Raw genomic sequence first — 21,437 nt, forward strand, 5'->3', positions numbered from 1 at the left:
ATAGGCAGGATAAGTTTTATATTTTATGCTGGTAACTCTGAAGATATGTCCATTTAATTAAACCAGCAATCTTAAATAAGCTTTAATACTGAATATTTTCCCCCCCGATCACATGAACTTGAAAAACATTTGGGTTAGTTTCTATCTTTCTGAGTGTTAGATGCCCAACCTTATAAGCGCTTGCCTTCAAACCAACTACGTAGAGTTCTTTTACAAGTTAATTTCAGCAAACTCATCCAGAGGTAGAGATAATATCTTACATTAACAGCGTATGTGGAGACACATACAACAAAGAGACAAAAAAATTTTCTAGTTTTTGTTTTTACTGATACTTGTGGAAATGATGTAGTTTTGGAATATAGGTGAGGTTTGGTGGGGTGAGGTCTGGAGCCAAGGACCAAGAAAGAATTTTTTTTTTTTAAGATTTTATTTATTTATTCATAAGAGACAGAGAGAGAGAGAGAGGCAGAGGGAGAAGCAGGCTCCCCGCTGAGCAGGGAGCCCGACGCGGGACTCGATCCCAGGACTCTGGGATCATGACCTGAGCCGAAGGCAGACACTTAACCATCTGAGCCACCCAGGTGCCCGACCAAGAATTCTTGAGACGTCTTTGGTGCAAAATGGTGGTTTTATTAAAGTACAGGGACAGGACCTGTGGACAGACAGAGCTGCCGCACTGGGGTCTTGAGGAGTGGCTGATTATATACTGGGATTTGGGGGGAAGTAAGGAAAAGGGAGTTTTCAAAAGAACTTTCATATGCTAAAGATGACCTACAAGATAATGGAGGCCTTGCCCTCGTCAAGTTGAGGTTGTTTTCCCCTCTGGCAAGGTATTAACATTAAGATAGTTGGGAGATCCCTGGAAGAAAGTCACAGGAGTCCCACCCGAGAGTGGCGGGGGGTGGGGAAGAGGTTGCAGGGTGTCAGCTTGTGCTTTGTCTTCAGCTAGCCTTCTGCTCCCTCATCAGAGAGAATTTCCAAATATCTCCCTCTCTTTTTTTCTGATGAAAAACTCTTCCTAAAATTTGTATTTCGAGGAATGGCTCTTACATGCAGAGATGATGGAGGTGTAATTTACATCATAAAGGTACACAGAAAGTATCCAAGTTTTCTCCAAGGTGGAGATTTGGAGCATGTCTGCTAGTTATCAGGGGTGCTGGAGTCCGGCCACAAAAATCCTTTGAGCATTTTGTATTAAAAAAAAAAAAAAAGACAACCTGTTTTTTTCTTTAGTCTCAGGTGATTATGGGCTGTGTTTACATTTCAAAGACATGGTAAGTTTTATAATTTCAAGGGACAAAGAAAGAATGCAAAATTTTTTCTCTAGTTTTCAGAGTAACTGCTATTTAAAATTTGCCCTTTAAAAAAAAAAAGGAAAGGACAATTTTGTTCCAATATCCTGATCTTTTATAATATCTACAAATATTTTGAGAAGAATAGGGGAGTTTTTGGGAGTGGTAAAGCTGGGTGCTTTGACTTGTTTCTAGAGTTGCATTTCTGGTTTTTAGAGGTTTGTAAAACACAGTTGTTTCTGATCCTCCAAAGAATTGGATCACAGCCTGAAAATCAAGGGACTGGCCCATTTTTTAAAACTAAATTTGCTTTTTTATATTAAGGAAATTTTTAACTAAAATGGAAATCAAGAGGGACACCTGGGTGGCTCATTTGGTTAAGCTTCTAACTCTTGGTTTTGGCTCAGGTCATGATCTCAGGGTTGTGGGATCGAGCCCTGTGTTGCGGGGCTCTGCGCTCAGCGGGGAGTCTGCTTGAGGATTCTGTCCCTCTCCTGCCCCCACCATGCTCCCGTTCTCTCTCAAATAAATCTTTAAATCTTTAAAAAAATTTTAAATCTTTAAAAAATGGGAATCAGATTTAGGCCTTTGTCAAGTCTGTATAAAGCTTGCTTGCTTATTTATTTATTTATTTATTTATTTATTTATTTATTTATTTATTTATTTCAAAAGATTTTATTTGACAGAGACAGACACAGTGAGAGAGGGAACACAAGCAGGGGGAGTGGGAGAGGGAGAAGCAGGCTTCCTGCTGAGCAGGGAACCCGATGCGGGGTTCGATCTCAGGACTCTGGGATCATAACCTGAGCTGAAGGCCACGGCTTAAGGACTGAGCCACCCAGGTGCCCTGTATAAAGCCTTTTAGCAAAAGCCTATTTTCCCTGGTACACAGTTCAGCCTTGGGCCATGAATATTGGCCTTTAGCCTGCAAATCGTTTGTAGGAGGGGTAGGTTAAAGTTTGGTCTTGCTTCCTCTGTGAAGGGTTGTGAATAGTCGTTAATCTTTCTAATTCCTTTCTAAATTTGGTAGGATCTTCTGAAAACAGAGGTAAAAGGACTTTATAATTGAAAAGCTCTGCTGCTGTCCAGGGACATGAATCCTTTGGGAGGTGGGGTGGCGTCTAGGATACACCTCCAAAGGACATCGTGGATGAATGCCTGAGGCTGGCAGAGCCTGATGACAGAGCCCTGGGACGCAGGAGCAAAGCCAGCCTTGCTGACAGGCTCACGTGCTGTCGTTAAGTTCATTTCCTGGCTTTTAGCTTTTACACCAGCAACCTGTATACTTTGAACCTAGAGGTCAGGCTGGAGTGCTCCCTGTAAATCTTGTAGGGAAGGGGAAGTTACAATGGGCAGATGAGGCTAGATTTTAAGAAGGGGAACTTAGGTTGGATGTGGACATTTATTTTTAAATCTTAAGCCTGATTTCTGTTCTTTCATCTTTTCAGGGAGTCCCTTAAGGCTAGCCATTTTACTAATAAGAGAATTGAGACCTTTCTATAAAGTATATTTTTCTATTAAATACGGCCAATTTAGAGGCTCCATCATCTGGCCACTGGCCAGTAGGATCTGTGAATAGCGACTCAAACCACAATAATCCTTTCAATGGCTTAATGAAGACTTAAGAGGCATCCAAAGAGGGCAGTCCCCATGATCCAAAAGTTTACTCCCAAAATTAGTCTAAGAAAGCAAAAGTGTGCCCTGCATAGGCAGTAAGGATGGTGTAGGGAAAACTGTGTCTCTGGTCCTCACAAAATTGTGAGATGCCCCCAGTTACAGACCTGCTCATCTGTGACATGGGGCGGGTGCTTCTGGAATGGGACTTTCCCGCACTGACAAGCAACGAAGATTGAAACGGCAAAGCTTCCTCTGGGCCAGGACCTCTCATGACAAACTTCCCTGAGAGCGGGCACAGCTGGAGAGAGAGAGAGAGACTCAGATTCCTGTTCTATTTGGTCACCAAGGTGCACCCTGGTAAGTGCACCCTCTGAATGGTGGAGACCAAAGAGAACATTCTCACTGGTCACAAAACCAAGCTCTTAGGACACAGAATATGACAAAAGGAAAAATCATAATCCACAGCAAGATTTGTCTTAAACGCACATTATAGCTCAGGCTGAGCCTTGGGTCTCTTGGAGGGATGTGCTGTGGGTTGGGGATTGCGTGTCGTTTTACAGTGTACCCTGTTGCACAGAAGTTTTCTTGAGGTTGTCAGGTGACCTCGTGTCAATCTAACCCATTCTGTGACCAACTTCTCCCAATACGGGAGACTTTGAGTTAGGTGGAGAGCGCTCTGACAGCTTTTAAGTGCTCCACCTGTGCCCACCAGTGTTATGGCCTTGTCTTCCAAGATGTCCCTTAGCAACAGCCTTTGCCTCATGTGCACATTAACCCACAGCAAAGTTTGTGTGATAAATGACATAAAAGACACAAAGGAAAACAAAGACTGTATGTGGGAGGAAATGGATCAGAAACCAGAGTACTCTACCAGATTTAACTGATGAGTTGCTAAGCCCAAGGAAAGAGTTCCACAAGTATTTTCTCCTGTTAATCTAAATTTGTAGAGAGAGGAGGAGGCTTTTCCCACTCTTGCTCCATCAGACTCCACAAAGAGAAATTCTGGGAGACTGACATGGTAAGAAACCTTGCCTTCTGCTAACTGTTTGTCTGATGTCCCAAGGATCTCTCTGCTGTAGCTGTGTCTGGTGTGAGCGGTGTCTAGCGAGTCATTGTCTTGCTGACTACACCACCATTGGGGAGGAAGAATTTTCTTTGCCCTTTATGGCCCTTCTAGCTGGACTAAGAATCCACTTGACATGAGAGAGATTAACAGGAGGAAATCAAGTTTAGTTTTGTATGAATGGGGAATCCACACAGCCATGAAATTCCGAAGACATTGAGGTACCAGGAGGCTTATCTGAGCTCAGGAGAAGGGAAGAGTCTGAGGACATGAAGGGGACAGAGACTATTAGCACAAAGGTAGAAAAGATGTTTGGAAGACATAGGTTGCCTTATGTAGTTAAGTTTCTTAGGAAAGAGGCATCTCTGTGAATAGCTGTCATCTTGGTATAAGTAGGCAGTTGAATGGGAGGTAAAGAGCTTTTCCTGAATCTGCTGGATGTTGATTGTTTTTGGCTCAAAATAATGTTTATGCTAAATTGGCTCATTTGGGTTGGTTTGCCAGTGATCCCTGTGTTTACATATCCATCATCTCATTTGATCTAAATTGTGATTGCTATTTTCAAAGCTTCCAGATTTTGTTGTGGAGACCAAATATATGTAAACGGCAATTAAACACACACACCTTTATTGTTCTGATCATAAGCCTAATAGTATGGGCTTAAATTTGGGGGATTCATGGGTATGAGGAAGGATCTGTGTTGGCCATGTAGGATTTTTTTTTTTTTTATTGCTAGAGACACAGCTTTGAAGGAAACTACGACTATGGGCAAAATCCTGCAGTGCAAAGATTGAAAAGTGGAACCACTTTTAAATAGCACTGGTTGGGGCGCCTGGGTGGCTCAGTTGGTTAAGTGACTGCCTTCGGCTCAGGTCATGATTCTGGAGTCCTGGGATCGAGTCCCACATCAGGCTCCCTGCTCAGCGGGGAGTCTGCTTCTCCCTCTGACCCTCCTCCCTCTCATGCTGTCTCTCATTCTCTCGCTCGCAAAAAAAAAAAAAAAAATAGCGCTGGTTGAGGAAAAAAACTAACAACTGCCCATACACCAACTGAATGAACTATATTTTCTTATTTTTAAAGATTTTGTTTATTTTAGAGAGAGAGAGAGTGTACACGTGCATGAGCACTGAGGGAGGGGCAGAGGGAGAGAATCCCAAGTAGACTCCCTGCTGAGCGCAGAACCCGATGCAGGGCTCAGTCTCACGACCTTGAGATCATGACCTGAGCCGAAATCATGAATCGGACGCTTAACCGACTGAGCCACACAGGTGCCCCAAATGAACTGTATTTTCAGTGTGGATCCCTGAGATCTGAAATAAATAGATGCTTAGGAAAATGCTGCTTTGCCTAGAGGGCCCTTAATCTCAATGCGGCATATTTTACCATAAAAACAGTTGACTTAATTTTGGTATGTTTTTATTATTGTGTCTAAAAAAATATTTTCTATGGAAAACTTCAATTTAGGATTTCCACCTTAAGTGATTTCTATTAATGTTACATGTTGGCCGGTGGGGTCATTAGGTCAAGGTTTGGTGAAGAAATACTCTTTCTCTTTTCTTATTTTGAAACTCTAGCAGGCTTTTATGCCTCAGGGAACATGGCTTAACTGAAGGTGATGTTATAATGTGATGCTGTAGAGAAGTCTAAAGATAAAAATCACAAGTGTTCAGTGATTTCCTAGTTCCAACATGCTAAGTTCATTATTTCTTTTATTTGCATTGACATGACAACCAATGACATTAATCACCATAAAAGATTTCACTTGTTCTAGAACTTTGCTGGGGTGGCTCAGCACTGTATCACAGAAAATGTTACACAGTAAATCTGTAAAGGGGCGGGGCCAGGGGGAGTGGGTGGGTGGGGGATGCGGTGGCGGGGGCACCTGAGAGGACTAGGGCCAAGGCCAACTGAGGCTCACAGGAAAGCAAAGAGGGAAGTGATGGCTTGGGTTTTGACATCTGAGAGGGCCATGGAGAGACTGAGTTACCAAGATAGGGTTTTAGAAAAGACAGAGGTGGTGAGGGGAGGGGGAGGGGAAAGGGAAGAGAAGGAAAGGAAGCTGAAGAAGGAAGCTGCCTGAGTCAACAGTCAGTTATTTGTCATTCTGCATCTTGGCAATAGGCAGAAATCTTTTTGCCCTTGAAAGGAAGGAAATTTTCTTTCTCTGTCCTTCAAGGTCTTCTAGCTGGGCTAAGAATGAAATTTAAATGAGTCAGATTAACGGGAGAACAAACCCAAGTTTTATTACATGTGCACCGAGGCCCTCTAAGGAAATTGAAACGTAAAGAAATGAGCAGTGAGTTTTCGTACTTTTTAGACAAGGAAACAATAGATCTGTGAGGAATTGACAGGACAAGGGAGACTTAACTTTGGGAGCTTCAATAGTAAGAAATTCTAGACAGAATTTGGGCTGGGGTAGTAAGTTAGTAAAAAGTAACAAGGGTTGTTGATACAGCCTTCTCGACTCTAAATGTCCCATCTCTGGTGATAAGGATGTCTCTTTACCTCCTGGGACAGGGGTGACACCTTTCACATGGGAGATTTATTTCCTGCTTTCAGGAGGATGGAGGAGGCTCTTTTGTAACTTTTTTTTTTTTTTTAAGATTCTATTTATATATTTGACAGAGAGAGAGCGTGCATAAGCAGGGGGAGAGGGGCAGAGGGAGAGGGAAAATCAGAGTCCCTGCTGAGCAGGGAGCCCGATGCCGGACTTGATCCCAGGACCCTGGGATCAGCACCTGAGCTGAAGGCAAACGCTTAACCGACTGAGCCACCCACGTGCCCCATTGTAACTTTTATTTAAAATAATCAATATGCTAAAGTGGTACATTTTGGGGCAGCCTGTCTTTGGCCCCTACACATCTTAAGAGATTTCCATTTGAGATGCCAGTCAACAGGGTAGAGACTGAGAGCTTTAAGCATCCATGCAAAATGTTTAAAATGTTAGTGACTTCGAGAGCCATTGTAATGCCCAGGGATGGCAAGGGAGGGACCTACAAAACCAAGGTGCTTATTAGAGAGCAGTATCTGGAAGCACTCAGCCTCATTTTATTTTTTATTTGTTTTTTAGGGAGGGAGAGAGAGAGGGGGAGGAACAGAGGGAGAGAGAATCTTAAGCAGACTCCCCACTGAACTTGGAGCCTGACGCAGGGCTTGATCTCAGGACCCTGAGATCATGACCTGACCTGAAATCAAGAGTCAGACACTTAATGGACTGAGCCACCCAGGCACGCTAGCCTCAGTTTAATAATAGTTACATACTTCCTAAAAGTGCTCCGAAGCGAATAGGGGCAAAATGATCTTAAGATTCTCTGTAGAAGTCCAAAAATTCCAAAATACGTATTTGCCAAAAATCTCTTTGGCTTGGGTAGTGCTTATTTTGTTCCTTTTGATTAAGTCATTTATTTTAAACCATAGTGAAAGCAGATTAATTTTTATACTCCTTACTCCAAGTATTTTCCTTGGACACGTTCAGCTTTTTATGTATTCTTTAGGTGCTTTCGGTTATCACCACATGTTGGCTAGGGTACTGAGAGCAAAGCTTTCATTGCCCTCTTTGTTCTCCTCTGTAAATACCTCTCTTCCTACCAATATGTTCCTGCTGCCAGGATGCACACAGCTGAATGTGAAGAAATTGAATTTTTTTAGAGAAACCTCCTTTTAGTAGAAGATCTTGCTCTTATTTCATAGAGAAAAGACACCATTGCATGAAGACTCTCAGCCTTCCATCATCTAATCTAAAGAGTCTTCTGCATTCCTGTCCACCATTTTACCCTTCTCTCATAATCCTGCCTCATGTCTAAGGTGAATCCTTCCATATATTCACCGTTTCTTATATTCCACATATGAGTGAAATCATATGATAATTGTCTTTCTCTGATTGACTTACATCTTTGGCTCATTTTAAAATCACTTTGGTTGTTTTCTTATTGTTGAGTTGTTGGTCTCCTCTCTTAACCCTACATCTCCCTCTGCCTTATCTTTGCTTTGTCTTTCACAGTGTAGAAGCCAAGGGCAGGCTGCCCCAAGCTGGGTGGCTTTGGCATGGAGATTATTCTGAGCTGAAGGCACTTGAGACCCTATGGGCTCAAGGGAAACTTTTGCCCTTCCCTTAACAGCAGAGAAGAATCTAACTTGGGAGACTTTCCCGGAGTGAGGGTTATTAGCAGAGATAAATTTTATTTGAATGGCCCATGTGTATGGCACGACAAACATCTAATTACCAAACACCTGCTCTTCTTACTGCCCCGTGAAGTGCATTCCTTTCCTCCAAAGTCCCAGACCCCCTGCCCCTTTGTCTTTAGTTCAGAATGATGTGTGTACCTCATCTTGCCTGTCTTTGGAATGTCCACATCTATGGGGATTCCCCTTACATACTCTCTTAAATTTGTTTTTCTCCTATTAACCTGTCTTATGTCAATTTGATTCTTAGTCCAGCTAGAAGGACCCTCGCAGGGGACAGGGGTTCTTGCTCTCTGATAGCAGACAGACTCCTTGACCGGGTTGTCCAGACTTGCTGTCTCCACTTCCCATGCCTCCATCATCGCATGTAGGTGAGGCTTTTGTCCCCAGCCCTCTTTCTCTTCCAGCATTCCCAGTCTTAGAAAACGGCAGTAGCGTTCACCTAGTTGCCCATGCCCGAAGCCTGGGAAGTAATCTGATTTGCCGTCCTTTGCTCACCTCCCCACACAAAGTTAATCACCTGCTTCCATTGATTTGGTCACTCAGTCTCTCTCAAATTAATTTACCCACTTTTTCCCACCCTGATTGCCCCCTCTTTAGTTAACTTGGGAAGATACTGTTTCAGCTTTTAGGTGAAGGTCATGGGCAGGCTGATGGGTGTTGCCACGTGATGAGGTCATAAAGACTTAAGGGTGCTGGTGCCTGAACAGGCAGAAATTCTAGTCACTGGAGATTTCCTTGTCATTTTAACATCCTCCTTGCGTGGGCTTTCTGTTTGAAATTGTGACTTCTACATCTCTCAGCTGGTTCCCTTTTACTTCCCTGGCATTTGCCTCTCATGTATGAGGCACACTTCTGTTGATCTTGGAAGTTCTGAGCTCACAACTGTCATTTAGCTCTGTGGTTGCGTCTTGGCTCTGATCCTCCCTAGCTGCAAGAGCTGGAACAGATCATGGACTCTCTCGACTCTTAGTTTCTTTAGCTGTAAAATAAGTGCCCCCCCACCCCCACGGGTGCGGTTCCACCCTGGCTGCGCATTAGGCTCACCGGGGGGGCTTTTGGAACTCCCAGCCCGGGCTGCACCCTGGAGCGGTGATGTTAGCGTCCTGACTTGCCGCCCTCAGGATTGTTGAAAGCTCCCCTCAGAGATCTCAGTGTGTCGACAGGCTTGAGAACCACTGACTTTATGATTTTAAAGAAGCACAACTCTTCTGTCAATGTGTGTTGTCAGTCATGCCCCAATCCCAAGTTGAGATTTTCCTTAATGTTTTTACTAAGTTGGGAGAAAATAGCTGTGAAGTTCCCCCCACCCCCTTCCATCTGCTGTTTGTTCTTATTTACATACGATGGAACCCAGCCCACTGATTTACAGTTCTGGTTCCCTTACAACTGTTATTGAACTGAAAACATAGCTGAAAACTTATTAAACAGAAAAAAAATTATTTTGAGCTTTGTGCCGACAATTCATTATAGAACCAAGGAAACCTCAAAACTTTCCTTCGAGAATTAATGCTAAAAATGGATTTACAAGCCCCTAATCTTAAGTGAAAATTTTAATTCTGGTGCCAAACCTAGTATTTATTCTTTCTTGAGTGTCCTATCAAGAAAATCAAAGCATTTCTGTGAGAGAATGGGATTTTGGGGGGTTTGTACCCATAAACAGGCAAGACCTCCCCAGACTACTCTGCGTGGGCCTCTGAAGGCCAGTGTTAGCATCTCTTTTTCCCTAGCACAGGAAGGAAAGCCAGGGCAAACATACCATCAGTGTGGGTGTGTGGTCTCACTGTTGAAACACTCTGGAACAGGTCTTTCAGGAGACAGCTTTTCGGGAGCAGCCCCCTTCAGACCTACCATTTTAGGTTTGAAATAACCTAAGACTTTTTTAAGGTGCAAGGGAGTAGAGAGGAGAGCAGAATTACAGAGAACAGCCAAGCGTTTGGTGTGACCACTGGCACTAAATTTGTGGAAAACTAGGGTCCTGACAGAAGTCTGATTTATACTGAGAAAGAGTCCCTTGGGGTGCTGGCTCTCCCTTGCCTCTTTCCCTGTTAACAGTATCTCCTTCAACTGTTCAGTCACTTGCTTCTGTAATTCCGCCTGAAACACACAGCCCATGCCTTTGCATATCTCTCTCAAATCCTTATTAACTATTGAAACTAGTTGCCACCTTGATAAGGATGGCTTAATTTAGTAGGTATAGAAAGGTCAGTTATTAGGTCGTCATAACCTATGGTGAATTCCTTTCCCCATATAACCCTTTTACAACTGGACCATCAGATTGTTCTCTGCAAAGGAATGATTAGTTATCTTCTAGTGGTGGGGAAGAAAAGCATTTTCCTGGGGAAAGAAATGTTGCCAGAGCTTGGAGTCAAGCTGAAAGGAACCTGTTTACTACCGTGTATGGCACTGAACTATTTCTCGTGGCCCAGAAAACCTTGTCTGGAGCTTCTTGGTTTTGACCTGTCTCTCTTGGTATTTCCTTGTAGATGGAGGAATTGATTGAGGGTATTCGCTGGGCCTTTATTGACATGCTGGAGAAAGAAAATGAGTGGATGGACGCAGGGACAAAAAGGAAAGCCAAAGAAAAGGTAAGAATTCCTTTTGATTAAAAAAAAAAAAAGAAAAAGTATGTGACTTTTGGTGTAATGGATTTTCACACTCAGTATTGTGTACTTGATTTTTATATTGACTGAGCTCTTGACTTCGAATGACCCCAGAGTCAGGTGTCTGTTTTGGGATGAATATATAGATTTCATCACTAGCAGGTAAGAAAAAATAAGATGCGACTTTTTTCTTTCTCGAACTGCATTTCAAACACCTTGTAATTCAGCCTTTCCTTCTCCCTTAATTGCGATTTCTAAGAGCCACGTGGCCCACAGCCCAGTGAATTTTGCCACAAACCATCACTGGCTGTGGCAGAATGCAGAGCAGTGGGGGGCCATGTGTGTCCTTCTGCTCTGTGCACGATGTGTGCAGATGTCCTCGGGAAAATCCTTGTCTGCAACCAAGCAGGTCTACTTTCCTAACCCATCATGTTGCTCTCATGATCCAAATAGCATGCTTATGAACTACAGACCAGTGGTAGACCACAGCGTAGGAATGCAAAAATGTTTCCTAATAGAAGCGGACGCTTGGTGGGCCTTGTACAAAATTTTCCGGTACTGTGTAACAAGCTGAAGGAGTAAGAGAGACAAGTATTGGCTGCCATGCTGCTTAAACAATGAAGAACCAGCTGTATCTGGAATTCTAGGGATTCAGATGGAGCTGGAGCTCAAGTGGGTAGGAAATACCTCCTGCACGCTGAGTGGATGCTGCCCTGTATCTGGGAGACTCTGAACTAGGAGCATTTCTTCTTTAGAGAGGTATTTTATTTTATTTAATTAATTAATTTATTTTTTAAAGATTTTATTTATTTATTTGAGAGAGAGAATGAGATAGAGAGCATGAGAGGGGGGAGGGTCAGAGAGAGAGGCAGACTCCCTGCTGAGCAGGGAGCCCGACGTGGGACTCGATCCTGGGACTCGATCCTGGGACTCGATCCCGGGACTCCAGGATCATGACCTGAGCCGAAGGCAGTCGCTTAACCAACTGAGCCACCCAGGGGCCCTAGAGAGGTATTTTAAAAACTTGCTGATGATAGTAATCCCCTGGGATGCCTAAATGCCCCATAGCTCTCTGGGCCCCTCCCCAGCAAGGTCTGATTTAGTGGATGGAGGGTGCAGTTTGAACGTTTGTGACTTTAGCCAGTTTCCCTGGTGATTTTTATTGCTCGGTGGTCCTGGGGAACACTGCTTAGAGTTCTACAGGGTCATGCTGACTGAGTACAGATCTTTTTGCCCTATGGTCAAGAAACGGAGAGGGTAGGGCAGTGAAACTACCCTCTATGATACCATAATGGTGGATACATGTTGTCGTCCGTTTGTCCAGACCCATAGAATGTGCAGCACCAAGAGTGAACCCTAATATAAACTATGAATTCTGGGTGGTAATGATGTATCAGTGCGGGTTCATTGATTGTAACAAATGTATACCACTCTGGTGGGGGAGTTTCTTAATGGGGACGCTATGCCTTGTGTGTGGTCAGGGGTTTTATGGGAAATCTCTGTGTTTTCTTTTTAACTTTGCTGTGAACCTATGACTGCTCGAAAAAAATAGTCTATTAAGCAAAACAAAACAAAACAAAACAAAAAACCAAAGGGCAACATTCTGGGAATGCTTAGCCTTACTGAAATGAGAATGTGCAGAGGTTTAGCAAGGATGTTTTCTAGAGCTTTAATACTCCTGAGATGGATAAACATGGCCATAGATATTTTTGTCTATAGACACGAAAAGGCTGTTCACTGTTTGCAGTGAAGAAAGAACTTGGGTGGCAGGTGTTGTAAGAAGACAAAGGGTAAGTTGGATTTTTTTCCCCTCGAGAATCTGTCAAAGCCTTCTTAAGTCATGTAAGGCACAAGCTGATGGGGGCAGGAGCACGCGGGCTGTGATGAGAAGCTCTCCAGATGGTAGACGAAACTTTTGGCACCAACATATTGTTGTTTTTGAAGGCTTCATTTATTTGCTGGGCTAGCTTCTGATATCTGGAATAGAATTTGTCTTGCGCTGGGCAGTTGAGAGTTCAGAGCACTGGGGGACTCTTGATCCTAGGCTGACCCCTTGTGGCCTGAGGGTCATCCGTGTGGAGGGTGGGGTGGAGTGATGAGGTCTGTGTGCATGTGATGAATGGATAGATACCAGCAGAATGTTCTGGGGACTGCAAACCGTTTTTTTGGGAAGTATGACTGGTTGCCTCAGGGGGAGATCTGAGTTGCATAAAGGAGTGGGTACCTTGCAGTTGGGTCTTCTAGGCAAGTGGCCCATGGGTCCTTCCTGAAGGCACATTATTCTCAGTTCTTCTAATATTAGACATGTTCCTGTTTGACCCTTGAATTGCTCTCCAGTCTCATATTTTATTTCAATGAGAGCTGTCACTTTTTCTTCTAAAAGTACTCTTTGAACACTCCGCTTTCTTTGAGCTGAGTTCAACCTGCCAGGAACTCAACTAGTTCCTTGACAGGTACAAATATCAAAGGGAATTTTCCTCCTGGATCTCATCAGGCTCCCTGAGTATATCTTGTATTTCAGAGTTCAGGGAGATTCTGTTAATAAAAGGCAAGAAAGAGGGGATGTTGTCTGAGAATTTTCACCAGTTTCCCAAAGCATGTCAGGCCCTGGACCTCAGAAGATGCAGATTTTCTTTTTCTAAATTAAACCAACATGCAGTTCTGGAAATGACCTCTGGGTGGAGCTCGTAGACTCACAAAGACACCATTCAGGAAGCTGAAGGCATCTATGCGGCTTTCTGTTCTGGGGTTGTTTTTGAAAAATTATTTCTTTTCTTGCCCTTTTTCTCTGCTGTCCTCAATTTGATTGCCTTTTAATAGTTAACAAGAAAGGAGAAGTTCTGCCTACTAATTCCTTGAGTCTTAGATGGAAATCTCAGAAGATCTTAGGGCTTTGTCTTTCTGATACTGAGTAGCTTCTGCATTAAGACAGGATTTGCCTGTGTTCGAAGTGGAGGTGAACGATTTGCCTGCTCTTCCTGGTATGACTTGGCACTGTTTTTGGGCATGTGTTGTATGCAGTATATCACCCAGGCAGAAGATTTCTCTCATCAATAATAGTGCCCACACTGAGCCAATGCTGAGTCACTTGGCAACCCATTGGGGAAGCTGGAAAAATGTTCTGATTTGCGAGTGGGAGAAGCTTTTCTTTGCCTCACCATGGAGCTCTGGACTGCAACAAATGACAGTACCTCCTGTATTGGGTGTTGACCTTATATTTATAAGTGTTCCCTTGTGTCGGCCTCATGAATGTGGAGGGCCCAGATACCTGCAGTGGCTTGAGGCCTAACAGCTTGAGTTGGGTGGCAGTGACCCCGGTTTCAAGATGGAACCATGGGATGTGACTTTGTCGTGTTCTTCACTACGGGTGATCACCATAAAAGATCAACGAGGATGCCTCTGCTCCTGGGAAGGGTAAATTTTGTATCTCAGTCTCCCAGCCTTGCTCCTCTCATCTCTTAAGGGGTCATGAGTGGTTTAGTTTGTGAAACTGACAGTGTAGGTTTCAACTGGAAATTTAGTATCATGAAATAAGCACCAGTTTTTGTTTAGGATTCTGTTTCCTGCGAGCCTATGCTTTTACTGTAAACTAGCAGCAGAGGACAGGAAGCCTGTTATTTTTTCGGTTATCACAGACGTGGGATGAGTGTAAGGTGATAGAAATTAGTTTGGGGGGGTGTCTTCTGCCTTTTCCAGAACAGAGTAGGAGGATCTCAAGGTCACTATGTAGTGATTCTGAGGCCTGCCAGAAAGGGATGCAACACTGCCTTTGGCTGCCCTAGTGGCAGGAGCAGGGAGTCTGCTGGAGAGCTGTGTCAGATCAGGAGGAGCAGCTTCCTGAATTCGGCTGGTCCCCAGCTAAATTCAGTTCTGTATCCAAAAGCTGGATCCTTTCTGAAATATTTGTTTGTGCTCTTTACTTCTGGGACTAATGTTTGCCTAACCACCCCTAGAGAGAAAGGCCTGGATGGAACTGCTAGGAAGGCAGCATCCTCAGGATCCTGTGAGTGGCCTTAACCTTGACCACAGCAGGTACAGAGGTTCCGGGAAGTGTACTACATGGTCCCATCACCACAGGCATGCAACTCCAAGACATAGGCTTTCAGCAAGATGGGAAGAGTTTTCTTGCAGAGGGCCAAACAAAAGTCTATTTCACCTCTCTGGCTTTGTCTCCACTTGGGAGGAAAAATAATCATTCCTTCTACCCCTCTAAGTACTTGACTGAGCCCCCTGTGACAAAAGATAGGTTAACAAGAGAAAATCAACCAGAAGTTTATTAATATGTATATCTCATACATACATGAGAGAAATTCAGAAAAAAGAGTAATTCAAAGAGGTGGCTTAAAACCTCGGCTTATATAGCATCTTTAAAAAAGAACAAAAAATTTGCAGATAAATGACAAAGGAAAGTGGTTTTGGACTTCGAAGAGCAGCAGATTGTGGGAAACTAACGGTAGACACAGGCTAGTTAGTGAAGTCTGTTATGTAGATGACTGGTGCTATCTCTAGGTTGATAGGGTTTAAAGTTGTCTTTGGTGATTCACCTTTGTCCTTCCTGGTAGAGAGGGCAGAGATGCATTAGAGATGCAAATTCCTGCGTCTCCCTAGACCTGCTGAACTCTGAGGTGGTGGTATGAGGCCCACTGCCTTGCCGTTATCATTTCCTTGCACGTCCGTCTGGCTTCCAGCTGCTGGCACCTGCACTTTGCCCAAGAGCTTTCTCTTCCCATGGGAACCTGCTATGCCACTCATACAGAGGGCCCATGAATGAACACACCCAGTAACTGATGGGAGTTGCTGTGTGTGTCCCCTCCTCCCTCAAGTATGTGTTCAACATGGGCTCCTGGAGTTTCCCCAGTGGGGTGAGCTCCACTTGCTCACATGGTCAGCTGGCTCAAGTAGATTCCCTTTACTAATAGCCTGCCTTGCTCTGCTCACTTCCTCTGTCCCTTCCTGGTGTCTGATGTTTCTTTCACTGTTCGTACTCGAGTCCTTGTCCCCGGGTCTGCTCTTGGGGATCCTCAACTAGGGCACCGACCCTGGGGTATGCGCCCTTTCTCCATCCTTACTGGCCTTAAGGTGACAACACATTTCACTGCATCTCAGTGTGAGCAGCACTTCAGCAAATTCAATTCCACAAACGTTTCCAGAACCAGTGATGTGCCAGGTGCTGGAGCAGGAGCTGTGGATTCAAAGATGATCCGTGGCTTCTTTTCTCTGCAGGGGATTTCACTGCCTTGGGAGAGGATAGCAGGAACATGGGTGCTGGGCACATGGGCAGACATTTTAGTTAATGCAATGGAGAGACAAAGTGCTCCTGGCTCTCGCTGTAGGGGAGGAAGATTCTAAGGAGCCCAAACTCACATGTGGGGGCACTTGACCTGGGGACTGCCCAGTCTGCGCCCCCCTTCTTGTCACTGCCTCTGTCCATGTAGCCTGGGGGTAAGGCTTCCTCTCGCTCTTCCTTGCAGATCTCGACAGCTCTGCACCCAGCTATCACTTCCCCTTGGTACCTTCACTCTTGCTTCATTCCACATGTTCTCTTTAAATTGTTCTATAGAAGAAAAGACAGGGAAGGGCTTTGGTCAAACTGTCTCCTGCCCTTCCATGCTCCAGATTCAAGGCTGTTTGCATGTGTTCCAGAATGCCAGGCTCTTGCCTCTACTCCAGTGCTCCCCCAGAGACACACAGGAACTGATGGAATAGCAAGTAAACATCTCTCAGCATCCCTCCCCACTTCCCACAGATCCCTGGCTCACACGTGCTGCTGTGCTGCCATCTTGAGCTGGCTGGCGCTCTCGGGCTCCATCTCTCTGCCCCCATGTTCCTCCGTTTCTCTCATATGCACATTCTGGCCAAGGTAGTAGCTTTCATACTTGTATCTGCTCTCCCTAACTGGCCTCAGCAGGAAGTACAGTATAGACGTCAAGCCTACAGACTGTGGAGAAAGAGTCCTTAGGCTCAGAGCCAGTGTCTGCCCTTTTTAGCTGTATGACCCTTTGGAAGTTACTTCTCAGACCCTTACTTTTTACATCTGTAAAACGGGGAGATGAGTACCTACCCCATTGTTTATGCAGGAGACAATGTACTTAAAGTACTTAGAAGAGGGCCTGTGGCATGAGAAAGTCTCTCTAAGTGTGTTTGGCTGTTCCTTCTAAGCTGCCGTCCTGTGGCAGAGGAGAGGCTTTGGACTGGACTGGCTGGTGAGGAGAGAGAGATGGGAAGTGAGGTTCCATGTGTGTATCTGGGTCACAGTCTTTTCGTCTGGGTTAGGAAGGTAGGTGATGTAAGACCACAGGCTCTGAGGTACCTCTCACCCCTTAGGTGTTCTGATGCTCCTTGTCAGAACACTGCCCTTCTCCTCACTGCATCCCCTGAAGGGCAATTAATAGTGAACAGCCCCTGCTGAGAGGGTGATGGCAGAGCACACTGCTTTTTGTTGTGGAGTTTGGATTTTCTGGTTTGGAACAAATTGAGCCTTATCTTTGTGATACATATTTTAGTTTATTATTTTTTATTAACTTTTAAATTTTAATTCCGGTGTAGTTAACATACAATGTTATATTAATTTCAGGTGTATAGTACAGTGTTTCAACAAATCTATACCTTGTTCGATGCTCATCACGATAGGTGTACTCCTAATCCTCATCACCTGTTTCACCCATCTTCCCACCCACCTCCCCTCTGGTAACCATCTGTATATATATTTTAAACACAGCTGCAAATATTTGGTGTAAAGAGTTTGATGCATATATTTATCAAAGGCATATTATGCCTGATACCTTACTAGAGTGCGTTTAATTGAGTTTTGGTATTCTAGAGCCTCATGGAAGTATAGCTTTGTGTGATGCGCTAGGTGATTGGTTCTCACACTTAGGGTATGTCAGTGCCATCTGGAGGGCTTGTTAAAACACAGATTGCCAGGCCCCACCCCAGAGTTTCTGAGTCCAGAGCTCTGAGGTGGGACCCTGGAATTTGCATTTCTGACAAGTTCTCAATGACATCGTTGGTCTTGGGCCAACAATTTGATAACTGTTGGTGATCACAGGTGACAATTCCCTTATCCCAAGCCTGTGTAACTAGAACTAGCTAACATTCCTTAAGTGGCTGTTTTACCCCGTACCCCTGAGTATCAGAACCCACCCCGGCCATCCACTCCACTGGTGTTGTGCCTGCTGAAAAGCCCTTGCTTGTTGAAAGAGATCCAAAGCCTCCTTCTTGGTCACTTCTAACCCCTGACTCCCTGTCTGTCCCCAGGAACTATGCAGAAAGAGTCTTCCATGGAAGAGCCCTCCTAATATCTGAAGATGTTGAATGTGTTTCTATTTCAGATGAAATGTCTCTAGAGTTCGTCAGGAATTAACAAACATTATGTGCCAGGCCAGATATTCTAAATGCTTCACAAGTATTAACTGCTTTAACGCCATAATATCTGTATGAGTTGGGTCAAAGTTTTCTCTTCTACAGATGAGGAGCCTGAAGCACGTTGAGTGCCAGCAGGCTTGCCCAAGGTCATACAGCCAGTAGGCGGAAGGCCTGGGACTCTGTCCTTGGCAGTCTGCTCTGCGCTTTTATCCACACTTGCCAGTGGGTCTCTCCAAGTGTGGTCCACAGACCAGCAGCATCAGCTTCACCTAGGAAGTAGCTAGAAATGCAGATTCTTGGGCGCCTGGGTGGCTCCATCGTTAAGCGTCTGCCTTCGGCTCAGGTCATGATCCCAGCGTCCTGGGATCGAGTCCCACACCGGGCTCCCTGCTCTGCGGGAAGCCTGCTTCTTCCTCTCCCACTCCCCCTGCTTGTGTTCCTGCTCTCGCTATGTCTCTGTCAAATAAATAAATAAAATCTTTAAAAAAAAAAAAAAAAGAAATGCAGATTCTTGGTCCTACTCCACGTCTGCAGAACCAGAAACCCTGGGAGGGCACCCATGAATCTGCATTTTAATGAGCCCTCCAGGTGATTCTGATGCAGCCAGTGTGGGAATCACTGCTCTGCGCTGTGGTTCTGATGCTTCATCCTGCTGGCTGCTGTCCAGTTTTCAACATCTTTTTTTAAAGCTCGAGTTCGAAGCTGAACACAATATTCTAGATATAGTCTAACTCACACAGCACAACGGGAATATTATTACTGCCTTTGTTTTGCATAGAAATTATATTAAAAAATCCAAAGTTTATATCATGGCTGTCTTTTCCCCTCAGCCATGTCACTGTTGGCTCATAACAAATTTACAGTCAGTTAATTTCTAGGCCTTTTTTTTTTTTTTTTTATCCCCCAGGAGCTGTTGTTTAGCCCTGTTCTCCAGTCCTAAACTTGGCCTTTTTTTTTCTTTTTTTGAACCCTCATCCTAGAACTTCACATTTATTCTTACTTAATTCCATTTACCTTTGGTTCGTGGCTCAGCTTTTAAAAATATATATATTTCTGGATCTTCTATATGTTTATTTTTGTTATAAAAATCTGTGCTCATTGAAGAAAATCTTGAAAGTAAAGTACAAAAGCAGAAAGAGAAAAATTGTTATTAGTTCCATCATCCATACGTAACCACCACAAACATCTTGATGTTAGTACTTTGACTTTTTCCCTGTCCATAGGTTTGAATAATGTTATATATATATGAATTTGATTTCTTTTTTCTCTTTTATAAACTTTTCTTCTATTACTATGTAGTCTGTATAAAAGAGTTTTCACTATTATTGACTGTTTTTCCATTGGTTGTATAGGAAACGACTTAAAAAGTTCTCCATAGTTGGGTAGTTAGGTTGTGCTGTTAATGATATTCTTATGATAAACATTTTGTGCATAAGTAAAGATTTCCCCAAGTTTTGAACTGATTGCTTAGAATGGGAACTTAAAAACCATTAATAATCTCAATCTGTTGCTCAGTGTGTCAACTACTGTCTCCACCTCTAAATCATTCATAATCTGAGAAATCTGCTTTTCGATTTGGATTGTTTTTCTCAGTTATCAATGAGGATGCTTACAAAATGGAGGTGGAATTGGTGTATTTGCTTATCCTTTGGAGACTCCTTCTAGATTCATCTACTGAGCAGATTCATGGAGAATCTGCTCTGTGGCAGGTCTTTTGTTAGGTGCTAAGTAATTCACTAACCAGTAGATTTTTAGTCCAGTTGTTCTACTTTGAACAACTCCATGGAACTCTCATCAACTTCCTCCTTTCTGCCTGCTCAGAGATCATGAGCTATTTAGCTGTGACTTGATAGAACCCAGTTACATAGCATTTAGGGTATTCCTTGATTTACTAGTGTTCTTTTTTTAAAAGATTATTTATTAGAGAGAGAGAGAGAAAGCATGCATGAGCGGGGGGAGAGGGAGAGGGAGAAGCAGACTCCCCACTGACACACGCGGCTTGATCCCAGGACCCCGAGATCAGGACTGGAGCTGAAGTCAGATGCTCAACCGACTGAGCCACCCGGGCGCCCCTCTCGTGTTATTTTAAAAAAAGAGAATCCTGATGATATTGAACATTCACTGGGCTCCCATTCTTTCTAAGGCCCTGTGTTATCCTCAATACAGATTACATCATTCCGTGGGGTACAGCCAGCTCTTCAGACTCCCAAACCAGAAATCTCAGTCTTCCCTCCCAGCCAACTGGAAGTACTCAAATCCTGTTGAGTCTGTCTTCCAAACGACTTTTAAATCTTTATCATTTCTGTTTCATCGTTCTTTCCTCCCCTAGCTTCTCATACTTCTTTTTCTTATTTTTTTTTAAACTGAAATAAAATTCACATAACATAAAATTAACCATTTCAAAGTCTACAGTTCAGTGGCTTTAAGTAGTTACACAATGTTGTTCAACCATCACTGCTATCTAGTCCCCCCCAAATTTCTGTCACCTCATAAGGAAACTTTGTACCTATTAGCAGTCACTCCTCACTATTGCCTTCCCCCCCAGCCCTAGGCAACCACCATTCTGCTTTCTCTCTATGAATTCACCTGTTCTGCATATTTTATATATACAGAATCATAGAATACGCAACGTCTTATGTCTGGCTTCTTTCACTCAACATAATGTTTATAGGTTCACCCATGTTGTAAAACTCATCCTTTTAAATCCATTTCCTCATTTACAGTCTTGGAAAGAGAATAGCAGAATCGACTTTTTTTTTTTTTTTTTAACATTTTCTGATAGTGAAATCTTTCGTGTCTTCTCTGAGCTTTTTTTTTTTTTTAAGATTTTATTTATTTATTTGAGAGAGAGAGAATGAGAGACAGAGAGCAGGAGAGGGAGGAGGGTCAGAGGGAGAAGCAGACTCCCTGCTGAGCGGGGAGCCCGATGCGGGACTCGATCCCAGGACTCCAGGATCATGACCTGAGCCGAAGGCAGTCGCTTAACCAACTGAGCCACCCAGGCGCCCATTCTCTGAGCTTTTGAAATAGCATCATAGTGTTTATTCATAACTAAAAACCTCTACCCCAGGATAGAGATTGACTGAGTAGAAGTGACCCCTGCAAAGGAAGAACTGTGGCTGGCTGGTTGATTCTTAGAAGCTCAGAACCTGACATGGTCTGGCACTCCCTTCTGGGGCCACTGGGCAGACCTTAGTAAGGATCACGGCTCCAGCAAACACATAGACAAGATGCACATCTTTTGAGGACCTCGGTTTCTTCACCCATGAAATGAGAACAAATATACTACCATTTTCACAGAGTGCTTGGGAGGAT

The 21,437-nt window shown here is 43.9% G+C and overlaps 1 protein-coding gene and 1 long non-coding RNA gene across 2 annotated transcripts in view; both read left to right on the forward strand.

The window, feature by feature from the left end:
* The window catches only part of PHEX (phosphate regulating endopeptidase homolog X-linked), a 217,000-nt gene that overhangs the window by 89,770 nt on the left and 105,793 nt on the right, over window positions 1-21,437 (forward strand). The window contains exon 13 of the mRNA XM_035000704.1: window positions 10,641-10,742. Coding sequence (XP_034856595.1) covers window positions 10,641-10,742 — 102 coding nt within the window. The remainder of the gene's footprint in view (window positions 1-10,640; window positions 10,743-21,437) is intronic.
* Window positions 10,760-14,606, forward strand: LOC118007662. The gene is made up of 3 exons (XR_004678461.1): window positions 10,760-10,919; window positions 11,276-11,516; window positions 12,477-14,606. It is a non-coding gene; the product is annotated as an uncharacterized LOC118007662 (long non-coding RNA).

This window comes from Mirounga leonina, unplaced genomic scaffold, assembly GCF_011800145.1.
Source record: "Mirounga leonina isolate KUSES-001 unplaced genomic scaffold, KU_Mleo_1.0 Mir_101595, whole genome shotgun sequence".
In the NCBI taxonomy this organism is placed as follows: domain Eukaryota; kingdom Metazoa; phylum Chordata; class Mammalia; order Carnivora; family Phocidae; genus Mirounga; species Mirounga leonina.